A 19346-nucleotide genomic window follows, 5' to 3' on the forward strand; every position below is an offset into this window, starting at 1 on the left:
CCAGTAATTCAGAGTGCTTTCACAAGGCATTCTTTTAATCACTTGTAGCTTTTCTGAAATTATATTTTGCCCTGGGAAAGCTCATCTTGAAAATGCCTTTCTAAAAATTGGTTTTTTTTGGAAGGTTTCAAGGAAGAAATTCAGTAGCTTAACAAGATGTACTTTGCATTGGTTGATTTGATATTTTCCCCCCAGTGTTTAAATGAAAAAATAAAAGAAAAAAAATAAAAGAAAAAGCTTTTCTTGTGAACTTAGTGTATGTTTTTTTCCTTTGTAAGAACATGTAGTATTAACACCTATAAAATATTAGCTCACACATGCACATGCCAGCTAGTAATCAGTGGAGACACATTTGTGTTTGGCCTCTATATTTCATTATCCATCCCCTGCCCAGTCCCTGTTTGCTGCTGTATCTCCACGTGTCTCAAAGCGGATGGCATATTCTGATCTAGATTTTCAGACCTGAGCAAGATTTCCTCTGATGACATTCCTGGCAGCTCTGAACTTTCTATGAGATCAGGTCCTGAAAGGAAGGAATGAACTATTTCCTTAGTCACACTATTGGCTTCCAAACAGTCTGTGGAGTAAGAGTTAGTATCTAACAGTAATGGCAGTGAATGAGGAGAACAACCTGGATGGGACTCGGTTCCAGATCAAGATGCGCATGTGGATGCATGTGCTGGTGTGGTGTCCAAACTGTGTTATATACAGTGGCCATCTGTACAGTCAGTGGAACATTCAGCTAATCACCTAGTACTTCATGCTGAACTCACTTTTTAGACTCCATGGGCTGTAATGACTAGATTTCTAAAGGTTGCAGCAATGTATAGGTGTCTACGTAGAGAAACCTAAACTTAGCTGCCTTAATTTTAAGCTGTCAGAGCACTGGTGACAAGCTCAACTGATGACTAAATGAATGACCTTTTAGCTAGAGAGCAAAGAGCTGTGCCATCAGGTACTGCAGCAGAGCTGAGTAGTTGTGCTGCTTCTTGCTCAGGCTATGATAATTTGCAGGTAATTAACACAGTCCTGCATCATATGTAGAAATAGGTGAAGTGTTTCTCGAAAAGGGGTACTTATGTTTGTCAGCACCGTTTGGTATGGGGCACATATAATTATGGGACAGCAGAGAGGCTTTGTCGCTTGCATTCATCTTTCCTTGAGTCACTTTCTTGACTGCTTGTAGCTGTAATCATTTTCTGAAGTACACAGCAGAGACTGAGCATAGCAGCATAATAGGTGGTGAGTAACCAGGATTTGGGCAAAAGAGTTTAGGGGAAAAGGCCCTTGAAGAAGGGCGTAAGCAACACGTGTGGAAGACAGTTCTCTTAGAACAAGTTGGGGATAATAGGAAGAGCTGGACTGAGGAACAAACTGAGAGCAAGTGTAGAAACGAAAGAGAAGAAATGTGGTAGGGCATTGAGGTTGAGAAGGGAGAGGTTCAACAAGAGGATGATAGGAAAGAAAGGAGATGAACAATAGAAGCTTAGTGGATGAGTAGATGCTGTAGAACATAAACACATGATAGTTCGACAAATCAGATAATCTGCAACTGATCCATTTAGTTTTGAACTTCGATATTCTGTTGCTGGCATAAGGCTAGGAGGAATCTCCGTCACAGTGATGACTGGCACAGTGAACTTCTGGGGGAATTTCTTTAATTAACAAATGAGAGAATGGAATTTCCCTATGTAATTATAACCTTAGCACTAAAGCACATTGATGTACAGTAGTATATTACAGAAATGGTAGAAAATAAGATTGGGTGGGACCCTAAGGCTTACTTTGTCCGTTCTGTTGACCAAAGATCTTAACTGAATACACTGTGCCTGGCAGATACTTATTCAGCTTGTTCCTACAAATTTCTGGGAGTTAGAATTCCATCACTACCCTCAGCAATCTGTTCTACTGTGCTTTCTCAGAGATACTCGTTCTGGATGCTCAATCCAAATTTTCTGCTCTAGCAATTTCAAGCCTTTTGTTCCTTGTCCTGAGCATAGTGGTAGAGAAAATAATTTACTCTTCTAATCTCTGTAGCTACTTTTTACAGAGTGCCCCTCTTCCAATAGCAAACTCTTTACTACTACGTTTTCCCCCTTTGTTGGTGCTTACTCAGATGTAAATGTTGTCCCCCACCCCTAGCAAAATGTTTTTAAACCATTCTTCAAAAGTACGTGTTTTAATCACCTTTAATCATTTGGTTACTTTCTCATGTGATTTCAGACTTGGAGTCTGAAGGGTAGCTAGCAGTGCATTCATTATTTTTTCAAAAGGTATTTCTCTGTCCTTTGTAGAAAAGACCATCACTGCCTTTGGTGATGACAAGGTGCCTTTCAACATAAAAACATAAAATATGCCTTGTATTTCAGTTTTCATGCTCCAGAATAAGTATATAAAACAGCTATTTCATCATCTTTCATTGGATATGTGGGAGGCTGTTAACTTTATTGTACATTTAATACATAACCTCTTAAAAAATGTTGTTCTTCTTGCGTTTGCTTTGTTGGTTTGGTTTGTTTTTTTTCCTTCTCTTCTATATCTTAATATAGAAGGAAGGTATGAGACTGCTTGTTTATTCCCCAACAGAAAAAAATTGTGTGGAGTTTCTTATAATACTTGTAGTTTGCTGCTGTGACAGTGGAACTGTTTTCTGTGAGGTGGTCTCCAGCTAGAAAGCCTATCCTTACATACAAAGCCATTATTGAAAATTCTCAGTATTACTCTTGCTAGACCATAGTATGATATATAAAAGAATTATTACCATTTTAATGCTCAACCAGATTTGGACTACAAATCACCCTAGCAGTTGTGTGATCATGCATCGCTTCAGCTACATGGTGAAATCTGTAAGTCATTAAAGGAAAACTGCATGTTTTTTTTCTTCTGAAAACATAACTTCTTTGTAACGTTGAATGTAATATATTGGGTCACATCTGCTAAAAGATTATTACACTGGAAGGAGGCAATGGATAATTTATTAAAATATCCCTGCAGAGAGATAGCAGGCTGTCTGGTTAATATAGAGGAATGCTTGATGATTGCACTGAAAGCTCCCTGGTGAATCCTTTAACATAGGAGTAGAATGGAAGATGAAAATGATTGCTCATTATATAATGTTTGCTGTGTTATATTGGTGCCTAGCAGCTGAATAATATTTATGTTAACAGCTCCTTTCCAGCTTTTCATATTGATCTCCTGCTGCTCTAGAGCTGATATATAATTGCACTGAAAATGGGAAAATAATACATTTTTTTGTAATGGAGGGTTGCAAAAAGGTTCTTCCAATGCATCACTGAAATTAGATATGGGGGGAAAGATGTCATAGCTTTGTGCCACAGACTTGTAAGATTTTCATTCTCTTTTTCTTCTGAGCAGTTTCTGTCTCATTTCCTTGTAATGTCAAAGGAATTGTGGAAACAGTGTCCCATAGGCAGTAGGAGTTTCTTGGTGGGTGGAAAAACACCTTTCCTTTGCTTCAGGGGAACCTCACTGGTGCTGTGCTTACTGAGTTTGAGGACCAAATGACTCTTTGTCTTTCCATGAATAGTGGAAGTTAGAAAGCTGACAGATAGCTTTCCTATATTAATGAATGCACAGCTTCTTAGCTAAAGATTTTCATTCATGCCATGAAAACTGAGAATTGACATATTAATTGTGACTTACATAATTTCTTTTATGTGCGGCCTCCTACGTGGAGAATAGGAGGAAACCTATTTTTGTGCTGATGTCCAGCTGGAAGCTTCCCAGATCATGTATCCACAGGAACTGACATGCCTTAGTTTTCCTGCTAACAAGAAATGACACTTTCACAGTGTCAGGAGCTGTGAGCTCAACCAACCTAAAGTCCTCAGGGACACTTGCTTTTTATTGGCTCTCTGAGCTGATGCCTCTGTGTTCATCCACACCTACCGTTGAGCAAGCCGGACCTTAGAAGTAGCAATGGTTTCTTGGAAAACTGAGCTGGCATATTTTTAGCAAAAGACAAAAAAAAATAAAATCACAAAACCACACAAACAGATTTTATTTTTCAGGCCCAGTGCTATTATGTTAGGAACTTCCGACCATACCTGTCAGTCACTGTGGACTCAAGGTCTGGGGTGGAGGGATACTTGCTGTCATGATAAGAGATGTTTCTATGGGTTTTGCTGGATTCAAGGGGTATGAACACTTGGAACAGAGCCAGTGAAGTACTCCATAGTCATTGTCAGTGACTTGAATGAAGGGTTAGAATACCGCCTCAGCAAGCTTGCTGGCAATATGAAACTGGGAGGAGTGGCTGATACCCAGTGTGCTGTGCTGTTGTTCAGAAGGATCTAGACAGGCTGGAGAGATGGGCAGAGAAATTCAACAAAGGCAAGTGCAGGGTCCTGCACCTGGGCAGGACAAACCCCATGTACCAGTACAGGCTGGGAGCTGACCTGCTGGAAAGTAGCTCTGCAGAGAGAGACCTGGGGGTCATGGTAGACAGCAAGTAGTCTATGAGCCAGCAATGCACCCTTGTGGCCAAGAAGGCTGGTGGGCTGCTTTAGGAAGAGATTGCCAGCAGGTCAAGGGAGGTGATTCTTCCTCTCTACTCAGGCCTGGTGAGGCCTCATCTGGAGTGCTGTGTCCAGTTCTGGGTTACCCAGTACAATGTTGCTCCTGGAACAAGTCCAGTGAAGGGCTGTTAGAACTGTGAAGATTTTGGAATATCACTCCAATGAAGAAAGGCTGCGGGAGCTGGGCCTGTTCAGCCTAGGGGAGAGAAGGCTTGGGGGGGATCTGGTCAATGTATTTGAGTATCTGAAGGGAGGGTGTCGACAGGGCCAGACTCTTCTTGGTGGTGCCAGGTGATAGGACCAGACGCAACAGGTGAAAGTAAAACATGGGAAGTTCCAGCTGGACACAAGGAAGAAATTCTTTACTGTGAGGATGACTGAGCACTGGAATAGGTTGCCCAGAATAGGTTGTCATGTCTTCTTCTCTGGAGATATTCAAGAGCTGTTCTGACACAATCCTGAGTAATGTGCTCTCAGTGTCCCTGCTTGAACAGGGAGTTTGGACTAGGTGACCCCCAGTAGTTCCTTCCAGCCTCAACCACTCATGAAAATGCAGTAAAGACATCAATTTCCTATGAAATAGATGATATTAAAGTAAGACACAGCAAGACTGGAATCAACCACAGATTGAAAAGCATTTCTACTGTATTATCTGTGGATGATGAATAAAGGACATTAAAGCCATCTATATTATTATATTGGGGGGAAAAAAAAAAAGAAGGATCAAAGAAAGCATCTCTTTGGTCAGTTCAGCATCATGATAACTAAATTCCTGAAGTATTTAGGGAAGCAAAACCAATATATTAAAGTGTGCTATTTGGTAGTTTATCTTGAAAAAGGAGTAAAACCCTGTATGCCAGGAGGTTTTTTCTTTCTAAACTTCTTGGTAGCTAATGCCTTGGAAAATTACAGTAATTTCTGCTATAAGAAGGATCAACAGGGATATAATAATCTTTATGCACTGCTTCTTTAGTACCTTTCCTTTATAGATCTTAATACATTTTTATATTTTATGCTTCATACAACCTTTGTGAATAAGTAAATGGAATTTAGTAGGATAACTTCAATCCTGCTTAAATTGTATTTACCCCCTGCCCCTGAAAAGCAATAGCATCTATATAACTGATGCAGAGCAGTTTATACGGGTAATGTAAAAACCTCTCTTCATGCAGAGCTGTTTGAATTCAATGTTGATAATGACAGTAGTCTTACACAGAAAGAACCACAGGTACCCAAGTTGATGGTTGTTTTTGTTTCGTCTTTTGGTGTTTTGTTTTCACCTGGTACGGAAGCATCTCGGACTCATGAGATCCTCTAGTCTTGGATGCGGTTAGCATTGGTTTAGCAGTAGCTAAGTGCCATGGTTTAAGCCCAGCCAGTAACTCAGAACCATGCAGCCACTCGCTCAGTCCCCCTGTTCTTCCTCCTCCTGCTCCCAGAGGGATGGGAGGAGAATGGAAAGAATGTAACTCCCACAGGTTGAGATAAGAACAGTCCAGTAACTAAGGTATAACACAAACCACTGCTGCTACCACCAATAATAATAATGATAAGGGAAGTAACAAGGGAAGAGAATACAACTGCTCACCATCTGCCGACCAATACCCAGCCCGACCTGAGCAGCTATCTGGGTCTTCCGGGTAACTGCCCTCAGTTTATATAGTGAGCATGATGTGCTGTGGTATGGAATACCTCTTTGGCTAGCCTGGGTCAGGTGTCCTGTCTCTGCTTCCTCCCGGCTTCCCCTCGTCCCTGGCAGAGCATGAGACTGATAATGTCCTTGGTCAGAGTAAACTTTACTGAGCAGCAACTAAAAACATTGGTGTTATCAGCACTGTTCCCAGTCTGAAAGTCAAAAACCCAGCACTGCACCAGCTACTGAGGAGGAGAAAAATGACTTCTACTGCTGAACCCAGGACAGTATCCACCCCTTATTCCATACCATTCACGTCATGCTCAGATCTCACATTTTTCAGTATACCATCAGTATACCATCTGGTCTTGTGTATATATATATATATATATATATATACACACACACACATACGCACAGAAAGTGAGAGAGATATCTTTCCTTAGTGCATGGACCAATCCCTATAAAGCTGTCAAATTCATCCGGTCCATGATGTCGGGCTGCATCTCTTCTAACAGTCTTTCAGAGCAGGAGAGATGGTGTGCAGTATTGGATTGTTGCCTGCTGATGACACCATGGAACTCATCTGGTCACTGCTGAGCTCATTTGGTTTCATCAAAGTTCATTCTTTGTTGGGTTGATGGTTGAAGGGAAGTCAGGGCCAGTCGCTGGTGACCTGAGGACATCTAGTTGGTGGGCTATAAAAGTGCTACATAGCAGGTAACAGCATACAATTGAGTTCATTGGCTGTTTTCCCCTAAAATCAAATCCCCTTGAGGTACACATTGGACTTCCCCATCTTCCTGCATTATCTACCAAGTATATCCATGTCCCTGAGCAAAATCAATCCCACGAGTGAGTTTGCCTTTAACTGAAGCAGGAATAACCCAGACTGTCTTCCCCAACAAATTCTTTATGTGCACCACAGGAACTTTGTCCCCCTCTACAATATGTAAAAGTTCTGAGTGGGCTGGGCCGGCCCTGTTGGCAGATCCTCTGGTGTTGACCAACCAGGTGGCCTTTGGTAAATGTGTATCCCAATGCTTGAAACTTCCCCCACCCATTGCTCTCAGTGTAGTTTTTAGCAGCCCATTGTACCGTTCGATTTTCCCAGAGGCTGGTGCATGGTAGGGGATGTGATATCCCCACTCAATGCCATGCTCTTTGGCCCAAATATCTATAAGGTTATTCCGGAAATGAGTCCCATTGTCTGACTCAGTTCTCTCTGGGGTGCCGTGTCGCCACAAAATCTGTTTCTCAAGGCCCAGGATGGTGTTCCGGGCAGTGGCATGGGGCACAGCGTATGTTTCCAGCCACCCGGTGGTTGCTTCCACCATGGTAAGCACATGGCACTTGCCTTGGCGGGTTGGTGGCAGTGTGATATAGTCAATCTGCCAGGCCTCCCCATATTTAGACTTCAGCCATCGTCCTCCATACAAAAGAGGCTTTAACCGCTTGGCTTGTTTAATTGCAGCACATGTTTCACAGTCGTAAATAACCTGGGCAATAGTGTTCATTGTTTAGTTCACCCCTCGATCACAAGCCCATCTATATGTTGCATCTCTGCCCTGATGGCCTGAAGTGTCATGGGCCCTCTGGGTTCAAAATAGTTCACCCTTACATTATCAGTCTAAGTCTACCTGAGCCACTTCCATCGTAGCAGCTTTATCCGCTTGTTAGTTGTTCTGGTGTTCCTCAGCGGTCTGACTCTTGGGTACATGAGCATCTATACAGCATACCTTCACCACCAGGTTCTGCACCCAGGCAGCAATATCTTTCCACAGTGCAGCAGCCCAGATGGGTTTACCTCTGCGTTGCCAGTTGCTCTGCTTCCATTGCTGCAACCACCCCCACAAGGCATTTGCCACCATCCATGAGTCAGTATAGAGGTAAAGTACTGGCCACTTTTCTTGTTCAGCAATGTCCAAGGCCAGCTAGATGGCTTTCACCTTGGCAAACTGACTCAATTCACCCTCTGCTTCAGCAGTTTCTGCAAGTTGTTGTCGAAGTCCCCATCTCTGATGCTTCCAAAGCACTGGAGAAGCCCACTGGACTAGATACTTGCCCATACAATCCCACACACCCTGCCTCTCATGACTGTCCAGCCTCGGGGAAAATCTCTTGGTGATCTCCCTATATTGTTGTTTAACCCTAGACAATACCCAAGCCAGACACTAATTAACTTTCAAGATCAGATGTAGTAGGGTGTTCTCAGGATGGGATGGCCATGGGTAAAACTTGGAGAGCATATGCAGCAGTAAGCTGGTTCCCAGCAAAAGGAACAGGATGCTTTCAAGGGCATTGAAAGGATATTCAAGATCTGTTAACTTTTCCAAAATCTACTACTACTGTAAATAGCCTGGTGGGGGAGCAGAGGGTGTGAGGGAATGTCTCCTCCAAAGGTTTATCCCCTGAGAGAAGGAAAAAGAAAGATACGTAATTGTTAAAAATTCCCATTACATGCTTCCCATAGTATAGAGGTGATGACCACACTGAGGACGCATACCAGGCCAGTTTTGTGATCAATTATTCTATTGTATTACAAGGCATTGCATGAAGTTCAGCGAAACAATAACCTTAGCCCAGGCCCCCCAGCTGATAAACACTGAAACAGCAAATAATGGCTGTAAGTAAGGTACGACATGCTGAAACTCTAAGATCAAGAGCAACAACTTTAAGAGCCTATAAATCAGCATTGTGATGAGTGACTATTAATCCGAAACAGTTAATGCTTATCATAAATAAGATCTGTCATTATATCTCAACCCTTTGAGCCCCACATTGGGCATCACAAAGAACTATTGTGGTTTAAGCCCAGCCAGTAACCACAAAGCTGCTTGCTCACAAGAAGGATCTTCTTGGTCTGAAGGTTGGTTGCTTTCTAGCAGTGGTGTCATTGACACTACCATGGGTGGGTCGTTGTCCCAGTCTTCCAGCTCACTTGTTATCTGTTGCGGTTTGTTGTTTAATGATTGATCTGCTTTGTTCCATTTCTCTGGATCAAATTCTTTCTTCATCTTTCCAGAGATTTGGTTTTTGCCCAGTCCATTAGACCCATGGCATCTAATGCTTGGGCTGGTAACTGCACTCCCATTCCTATTTTTCCCATCTTTGAAAGTAACATTTCTGCTCTTCTGTCCTGGTCTCTGAATGAGCAGTGTTGGGAGGGATGGGGAGGAGAATGGGAACAATGTAACTCCCATGGGTTGAGATAGGAACAGTCCAGTAACTAAAGTATAACACAAACCGCTACTGCTACCACCAATAATAATGGTAAGGGAAATAACAAGGGAAGAGAATACAACTGCTCACCACCCGCTGACTGATACCCTGCCCGACCCGAGCAGCGATCTGGGTCTTCCAGGTAACTGCCCCCAGTTTATATACTGGGCATGACGTGCTGTGGTATGGAATACCTCTTTGGCTAGTTTGGGTTAGGTGTCCTGTCTCTGCTTCATCTCAGCTTCCCCTCCTCTCTGGCAGAGCATGAGACTCAGAAAGTCCTTGATTGGAGTAATCGTTACTTCGTAGCAGCTGAAAACATCGGTGTTATCAGCGCTGTTCCCAGGCTGAAATCAAAACCACAGCACTGCACCAGCTACTGAGAAGGAGAAAAATGACTGCTATTGCTGAACGCAGGACATTTAAGGCATTGGTTTTTCTCTGGGGTTTGAAGTAGCTGAAATGATCTGCCTGCCTCAAGCTCTGTGTATCATCAGAGTCTCAGGGAGAAAGTACCATTTAATGAATCATGAGCACAGCTTCCAGTAGCATGTGGGTGGCTCTTGTCATTCCTGAAGTGTGCACCCAAGGACTTAGGAAGCAGAATAAAACATGGCTAGTTACAACGCCTTGTTATCCAAAATACTTGCTTACAGCACTGAAGCAGTCTGCGATCTGAAGCTGTATGGTGTTTGGGTTCAACTTTACACATATCAGTTAAAGCATTCCCTGTTTAAACTTCTACAAAGAAAATAATTTTACCTCTTTTCATGCTGTTAATGACTTCTTTTCCATACAGGGGAAAAAAACAGTAATGCATAATTTAAGCAACAATATGTACTACCAATTACAGATATACATAGTTAGTAGTCACTTGAATCAGCCAATATGTATTTTCCTTACTCATGTCAGAAAAGGTTGGTTTTTTTCCTAATGAAACCGAGTTTAGCTATAGCAAATGTGGGGAAAAGCACTTGCGTACTGTCATATCCTTCAGTAGTGTATTTGCATTTTTTTAACATCTAATCTACTTATTGTAACCAAATAGACATTGTTTAAGAGTGAACTGCTATGAAGTAAATAGCTGTTTAAATTGACACAATTTACTTCAATTTGCTTCAAATGCAATTTACTCCAAGGCTAGTTTACTAAATGCTGCTGCTCTGCTACTGTGTGGTAGCATGCTAAACTGTGGAGACTTGATCACTTCAAGAGTTCTTAATCAGGCATTTCAGCATTGAACATGTTTTCAGCAGGAAATTTGGTCTACGTGACTTTTTGAGTCCCTCCTACCCTAAGTAACTATGATTTCTATAAACTCTTTTAATTGCTTTAGATGAGGAAGTAGACATGCATAGGCACAACTTTAGAAACTGATAATATGTCCTGGTAATTCTATTTTTCATAATACCATATAAATGTGAAAAAAATACCTGTTTTCTTTATTTTTCCATTTCAATTGTACTAATTGAAAAAAAAATATCCTTCAATATATGCGATGAAAAATCCTTTATCAAAAACTCAACTGCAAAGTTATTCAGTTGGAATGACTGAAGATTGCTTTTTCATACAGGAATTTGTGATTGTAGTAAGTAAAAAAATCAATTTCAGTTGCTTTACTTGAAAATCATGCACTTTACCAGCACAGTACTAGTCAATAATTAAGCATTATTCTAAACAGCTGATGAAAAAGGTAATGAACGGTGTGGTTTTTAAATCTCTTCTAGCTAAAAAGAAGAAGAAGCCAAAGCTCTTAAACAAGTTTGATAAGACCATTAAGGCTGAACTAGATACTGCAGAAAAACTACGTAAAAAAGTAAGTTTTTAAATGTTTCAGTCAGGCCTGTAGACAAAAATAAATAAAATGAAAAAAAACTTAGAAAAAGGGAGAATTACTTTCAGGTTAGTTTCTGCAAAATTAACTTTTTAAAATTAAACATTCAGTGCATATTTGTCCTTTAAATTTCATTTCTGCTGCATAATTGTTTTAAATTTTTTGAAATCAAAAATGCGTGTCTGTTCATGCATGTTTGCTCACCTTTAACCTTGAAAGTATTTAGCTTAACTGTTGAGTTCCTTTCATCAAAAAAATGCTTAAATTAATCACATGGAACAGGGTTAATTTTGTCCTATCACTGCTGTCCTTTTGACTAGTCAACTGTTATCAGAGAACTTAAATAATATAAGCATATTAATCTCTCAGTGTTCATATACTTCGTGAGCATTAGGTGCACATCTTTGTAGTAGGCACTGTTTCTGTTGCAATTGTGTGTGTGTCCTGTGTGTCTCAGCTCCTTAGAGCATGAAGCAGATCTTCCTGCCTGTCACCAGAGGCAGCAAGGCATTAACATCAGTCAGTTTTGGTAGTTACGAATTTAAAAACTTGACTATGAAAAACAAATAAAAACCCCCAACGATAAAAACTCTTCAGTCATCTCCTCTGATAAGTTCCAATTTTATTCATTATTTGAGTGTTTCAGAAAACAAGACCTTTGCAGAGATTTCTCTTTTACAGATTTGAGGTTAAATAGTGAAGCAAGGCTATGTGACTATTTGTTAGAAATGAGAGACCTTAAGTCTTTTGGATGTAAATCTTGTAAAAGCTGATATGCCTCACAGCCAGTCCTGTCACATGGAGAACACCTGCAGGTCTGTACCCTGGGTTTGACATGGCTCAAACTCATTCCCAGTACAGTACAATAAAAACTATTCTGGTTACTGCAGATGTAGGAATAGTCTTGATTTTCACTGACTATGCATTTTTAGCTTTACTTTGCTGTCTGTGCAGCCCTGGATTCTGTGATGAGGCTGAAGGGCTACTACATAGAGAGCACTAACCTCAGCTGTGCCACTGCTGCTGCTCTTCACTAGGAGCCTTGTTTATGTGTTAGAATACAAAAATAAAAAGCAGTTTCATGCTTCTTGTGACTTAAACAATTGGTTAATCAGAGAAAGGCACAACAGAAAATTTCCACATATGTCTAGAATTTCTGTTTTATTCTCTGTTACATTCTGTTTGGAATTTGTTCTTAACAATAGAACCTTTACACTTTTATATACACAGGTTATTATCATTTCCAGCCAACAAAGGGAAAGCGAGTAAAATAAAAACAAAACCATTAATTTTAACCATGGAAAATAAATAATATTGTTTCATAAATAATAATAACAAATTTGTCTTAAATAAGCAGAAATCCCAACAAAAATATGAATGAAAACTGTTGATTGTGTCCATCTCTTTGTTTTTATTTTGTATTTAACTGGGGGAACTGTGTTGTTATGCTGTACATCCTTCAGCATTTTTTGTAGATAAAAGTGCTGATAAATATCTTTACTTTCCAGGGAAAAGTTGAAGAAGCTCTAAGGGCCTTTGAGGCTTTGGTGAATCAGTACCCACAGAGTCCTCGAGCAAGATACGGGAAAGCACAGGTACTAAAAAAAAAAGCTATAATATTAAAAAAGATAAACCTTTTTTAACAATGAAGTTCTAAACCCCAGTCAGACTTCATTTATAATGTTAGGGATGTTCCTAGGGAAAAACAGAATTATGTGATCTGTCATATTGTATCTATTTCAGGCTTCTATCCTTCTCCAATTACTTTGGGAGCATTGTATCTATTTCAGGCTTCTATCCTTCTCCAATTACTTTGGGAGCTTTTGTCTAACTTTAGTGGAAAGTATTGTAAATAACACAAAAATAGGATATGTCCAGTACATTCCATGAAAACTGTCAGATGAATGGTAAGCGATACATCCAAGCTAATGTCCCAGTACAGGAGCAACAGGAAGAACTTAGCTGTTACACTGTTCGCTGCAGCTGGTAAATCAACATGCCATCTGTGGGTTAAATGCTGCTTGTTGCTTAGTGGGAGTAGAGAAGGAGACTTGGAGTTTTTATAGAGTGAGTGTTAAAAGGATAACGAACATCAGTCGATCGACTGTTTGGCTGAGTAACCATGCTGTTTGTTTTTTCACGTATTCAGTTTCAAAGTAGATGAAGGATAAAAAGTAAAGGACAGAAGTACAAAAAGATTCCAGATACTTATTACAGCAGATGCAGCTAACACAGTTGAAGCTGTTTCATTAAAGTCTATGACTGATACAAGAGTGAATTTAAACAGATCAATAAGACTTTCTGCACCTGCAGAAGTGGTGCATCATATCTTGTTCTTCTAATTGACATAAGAATGAATGTAAACCAAAAAAATGAAACTATTTGGGAAAAATGCATTGAACATATGAAAATGCCTGCATTTGTATAAACAATTCAAACTAAAGCTTTAAAAAATTAGCATTTGAGGTACAGTCTTACATTTTTCAGCTACAGAAACAAATTATGAAAATGCCGTACCACAGGTGAAAACAGTTGTAGCTTCCATTAGCTTCACCAAAGCTGTAATTTCACAGTAGAGATCTCATTTATCCTTTGGTCTGCTCCTGAGCTTGAACAAATCTAAGTTCTGAAAGACTTGTAGGGTAGATATCCTGTCAACATATGCAAAAGTAAAGTCAACTCCTAATTAGTTTTCTAAAAAATGGTATATATAAATTAGTGTCAGAATATATGAAAGACATATTTGTTGGTGTGTTTTGATCTTTGTCTTGTTGCCAGTGTGAGGCTTAGCATACGAATAGTCCGTAGTCACCCATTTGCATGTCTTCTATATTATTAAAGCAGATTGCTTCCTCTATTTTCAAAAGCAGAAATTATGAATTCTATGAACAATAACCAAAATTCCATGTTAATGTATGTTTTAGGTGCAAAATTTCTCATGCTTTCAAACAGTCCATAGGAAACAAGAAATAACAGTAATTCTGATCTACCATACCATAAAGCACAACCAATAAAGTTTTTCATTGTTATGCCAAAATTATAAAGATTAAAGGCAATTCTAAAATTATTCCCATAATCTTAACAATTGTATAGTTTGCCTTTTAAGAAAACAATGTTATTTTTAAGCCTGATGGATTATTATGTGTTCTAATAATGGTTGTGTGATTCTTTCTAGTCTGAAGATGATTTAGCTGAGAAAATGAGAAGTAATGAGATGCTGCAAAAAGCTATCAACACCTACGATGAAGTGGTTAGTCTGCCAAATGTCCCTTCAGATCTGATAAAACTCAGCTTGAAAAGAGAAGCAGACAGGCAGCAGTTTCTTGGTAAGATTCAAGAGTGGTGTGAATGTTTTGGAAGTTGTGCAGCCAGACTTTCAGAAGATCACCAAGGATTTATAAGTGCCGATTACTCTGAAATTTTGATAGGATTTGTGATCCTAAGCTCTTAAATGCTTATGAAAAATATTTTAAGATTCTTTAAATGTTTTCTAGGGAAGTAATGTCTGTAGTTGCTTGTGTGGTGATAGTGCCTGTGGACAGCAGTTCACTGGGTGCTCTGAGAAGCTATGATGGGAGGTAGTCAAAAAACCTTTACTGACAGAGAAAGAAGAAAATAATCTTCTTTTTCTACTGAAGCTGAGAGAACTCATGAGGAAATTAATGGCTTACACAGAGTAAACATACCCAGAGTAAACTTTCATTGAATGGGAAGACTAATGAAATTGAACTCAGGGGATAACATCTGGAAGTTTAGATCTCAATTCTGGGATGCACGAGAAGTGCTGAATAGACTGTGAGGCACAGCCGACTTTGCAGAAAAGAGTTCTGCTCCGATCAGTGGGATTTTGTTATCAACTTGTTTTGATCTTGCTGTTCCTCAAGAAGACCTTACCTAGGAAGTTGAGGAACATACTTGATTTTAAGCGTGTAAAGCACAGTTAATGCCACAATGGAAATATGCTAGAACTATTGCATAACACTAAAAATGCTTTTAGTTGTGTAATCAGTTAAGATTACATTTATTTTCATATGTTTACCTAATTTTTTGAGCACTCTGAAATCTGTGTGTGAAAGAGCAGCCGAAGCTTCAGTAATGTTGAACTGCTACACTGTGAGCAGTTCTCCACTAGAGGTTACCATAACACTGCGTGATATGCCTTTGCACTGCTTTCCTGACATACTCCGTATATGACTACACCCGCAGTGACAACCAAGCAGCTGAATCTGCTCCTATCTGCACAAGGGTTTTTTCAAGTTCTGCTTCTTGATCATTAGTGAAAATGCAACACCTGGCTCTGATTTATGTTTCCTTAGATGTTGTGTAAGCATCTTGCTACTGTTACCTGTATATGTAATTGAGTCTCATTCAATCAAATTAGGTCGCATGAGGGGTTCCCTGGTTACTCTGCAGAAATTAGTTCAGCTGTTTCCCAGTGACACTTCGTTCAAGAATGATCTTGGTGTTGGTTACCTCTTGATAGGAGATAACAGCAATGCCAAGAAAGTGTATGAAGAGGTGAGTTTCTATTCTAGCCAAGGAAAAATATCATTTACATTCATATGTTCATTCTAAAGACTGCTTGCTTTTAACTTTTTCAGTTGTTAGACATTTTGCATGTCAGGTTTTGAAAGGTTAATATAGATACACAATTTGTTGGTTTTCTGGGGTTTTATTTAGTGCCATTTTAAAATGTCTTCTAATCAGATTTCCTGATACTGTCATGCTACATGTTTTTCCTCATAGAGAAATGCAGATGATTTTCATATGCTTAATAATATTTGATTTCTTATACCTTGTGGTAGCAAGGTTTGGAATATATTGACAACACAGATGTAATGTATAGTATTAAAAAAAAATCTTAGATGTGGAAAGCAGAAGAAAGTGTGTTTCATTACAGAAACATTCTGTCTAATTACATGATGCAGTATTTCAGAGCTCACACAGCATTTAACCTTTGTTTTTTCACGAGTTTTGTAGGGAGCCTAAATTCTGTTTTTCTTTCCTGATGCTTGTAGTTTGGACAGTTCATTGGATTTACATTCCCATCTTACACTATGGTTTTTGGGCTGGGGAAACTTCACTGCCAGGAAGGGCCACCCTGCTCTGTTATCTGGAAACCCTGTTAACATCTAGAAACTTTGACAGATGTGGAGCTTGATGTCACTGGTAGAACGCAAGCTGTCAACGGCTGATCGAAGATGATGGCATACTTGCTGCAGCACTCATTAGTACAGGCATGGTACTGTAATTGACTGGTTATATAGACCAAAGATAAGTCAGCATCATTAGTACCACCTTCTGAGAATATAAGCCTAGTTTTCCATCCCCTACATCAAGCATGAGGGGATTCTCATCTCAGGTAGTTTCTCAAAGAAGAAGAGGATGTTTGGCCACATGGTTGGAAGCAGAAGCCAAACCCTGATAATGCCGGTTTTTTTTCCTCAAGCTCCTCTGGTAGTCTCAGATGTTGCCAGAATAGTGTTTGCTTTGCTCCTTTGGCTACTTTGTAAGTCCCTCCATAAAACATTTCTGTGTGATAATCTTTGGCCTGCTGTCAGAATTTCTCAGAGGACTGGAAGCATCAGCTTTTAAAGATAGACTATATTAACAGAACCTGCTTCTTAAGCTGCAAGGAACTTCAAAACCATACTCCTTTTGAGCAAGATTTTCCTTTGCAAGTTTCCACTATTTTGCTGCAAACAATATAGATACTAGAATTTCTCAGTATAGATAAACACAGGGCTTTTTATAAGTGTAAGAATGTAATGAGTTTGCTATATAATTAGTTTGATAGCAAGTTTTATATACTTCCGAACTGCTCTGATTAAGAACAGATATGCAAAATAAGAACTAGTCTGCTTTTAATATGTTCTTTTCCATGCTTCTGTGGTCTTTATCCAATGTAATTACTCTGTTTTGCAGTTCACTAACCACTGAAATAGTATAGATCATAGTGATGTTCTGTCCTTGTAAAAGAGAAACAAATAAATACCTTTTAAAAGGAGTTGGATTTATTGTATTTAAAAATCATTCTGGCTATTCCTCAGGCTGAATTCCAACACAGGAATGTCTTTTTTTTTCTTTCTTGTAGTTCAGGATAAATTTACATGAAGAATTTTAAGAAAGGAGACATAGCCAAAGAAACAGAAAGAAGCTCATGTGTACCTGCTTTTATTCTTGGTTATGCTGAAGGCTTCTTACATGATTTTGGGCAGATTGCTCAGGGGCTGTATGGTCTTCTCTTGACAGCTTCACTTAGCTGTTGCAATACATGTTTAGAAAGTGATTGATATGTTGTTTGGAGCTCCAACCATAGTTACTCAAGTTCTCTGTATAGTCAGTAAAGAGAAGGACAAGCTGTGAAGGGTCATTATGGGCCTTTCAGGAGACATCTTCCTCTTCACATGATTTTTTTAAAAACCAGGGAAATTTCTGTAGTGTAGCTGAATCGTTCTCACTAGTGTAGGACAAGTTAGACTTTTGATAGAAAAACATAAGAGAGCACAGACGAAAACAGGAATTCAATGTTGCAGAGTAGATGCCTCCAGTATTTATAAATCCTGGGTTCTGGTGCCCACTGTAAGGACGGTTATACATTTTATGCAAGTATTCTTTAATGCAGAAGTCATGGACATCTAGAAAGAGAGAGCAGAGCACAGGACTCATCATCAAGAAAACACATCCCTTGTTTGACTAAAGGCTCAGCTTTCTGTTGATTTCCTTCTGGTTCCATTCCTCATGGATGTCTAACTTCTTGTGCACGTGGTACTTGTTTCTGCTCCTCAGGCAAGTTCCCAAGTAGTTTAACACTTTTCTGTGCAGGAGAATCTGGACTCCAAATTTCCCATTTCCTGGGAAACTGCTAGATTCCTGGGCAAAATGTACCAGTTTCGTCCTTTGCTTCCTGCTGTAACATTTTGATCTTAATTCAGTGTAAACATGGGCTGAGCACACACAGCTAGCTGGACCCTTCATGAGCACTGTCCCCTACATTGAGATATACCATTTCAGACCAGACTAACTCCAGCTTGCATCATCTCCAAGGAACTGGAATAGATGCGCACCAAATCCTAGTGAATGAAACTTTCTTCTTTACATTTAATAGCCAGTTTACTTCTTTTCCATTCAATTATTATTTTCCATTCCAAATCTGTTATGTTTTAGCAGAAGTTGAAGTATTGTAATCACATTTTTATTTCAAAACTCTAAATATGTGCCTTCCTTTAGCTGCGGAACTGATGTGTATGAACACCGCACCTCAGATCAAGAGAGTTTCATACTTAGAGCTATAATGTGGTATAGTCTAACACAAATACACTTTTCTAGTATGCATTTGCCAGAATTTATGCTGAACCACAGATGGAAAATGGTGTCCAGCTGGAGACAATTTCAGTTTTGCCTCTAATATTAGAGCGTTTTCTTTCAAACATTACACTTAGGGACAGGAAAACATAATGTTAAAAGTAGTCCTCCTAGAATTCAGAGCTATTTTTATTTTCAAAGAAAACATAATATTTAAAGTAGCCCTCATGGAATTTAGAGCTATTTTTGTTTTCAGGGATCTACAGATAATGATAAAATATAATGGAAGAGAATTTTATAAGACCAGTTACTCTGCTAATAGCACTTTTCCTGTCTGCCATGCTCAGGCATGTCTGCATGGCTCAGTGAAGCATTATTCAGATGTACATAAGCCAGCTCTGATTGAGCTATCTCAGGTACCAAAAGCATATTACCCAAATTAACATAGTACTTTGCCCTGGCTAATTAGCCATTGGTAGCCCCAGAGGTTAATTTCTATATTCATGATTAATATTTAATGAGCTATGAGCAGTTTAGTAAAACTTATTTCTAAACATAATTAATATTGCATGCAGCAACAGCAACACAGTAATACAATTTACATTAAATACTTCCAGTGTAATTTCTGCTGATTGTATCTCTTCACTTCTCTTTAGGGGTCTGAATGTAGATCATGCCTTAATGCAACTCGGCATAGTTTAAATGAACCATAATACAGAAAATTCTATTCTGTCTTACTTAATCACATAGCCTTATCCTATAGTTAAAGAAACTGCAACAAAATTATATGGCTAATAAATATTTCTGTCAGTCA

General features: G+C 39.3%; 1 protein-coding gene across 7 annotated transcripts in view; it reads left to right on the forward strand.

Moving 5' to 3' along the window:
- Positions 1–19346, forward strand: part of ASPH (aspartate beta-hydroxylase) — a 111200-nt gene that overhangs the window by 67693 nt on the left and 24161 nt on the right. For all 7 annotated transcript variants that reach the window (XM_061448394.1, XM_061448396.1, XM_061448399.1 and 4 more), the window contains 4 exons: positions 11121–11209; positions 12736–12822; positions 14403–14553; positions 15609–15745. In XM_061448394.1, the coding sequence (XP_061304378.1) occupies positions 11121–11209; positions 12736–12822; positions 14403–14553; positions 15609–15745 (464 nt within the window). The remainder of the gene's footprint in view (positions 1–11120; positions 11210–12735; positions 12823–14402; positions 14554–15608; positions 15746–19346) is intronic.

The sequence above is a fragment of the Pezoporus flaviventris genome, unplaced genomic scaffold (assembly GCF_033815535.1).
Source record: "Pezoporus flaviventris isolate CSIRO_AGI_PZ_B2104156 unplaced genomic scaffold, CSIRO_AGI_Pfla_v1 ptg000007l, whole genome shotgun sequence".
In the NCBI taxonomy this organism is placed as follows: Eukaryota; Metazoa; Chordata; class Aves; order Psittaciformes; family Psittacidae; genus Pezoporus; species Pezoporus flaviventris.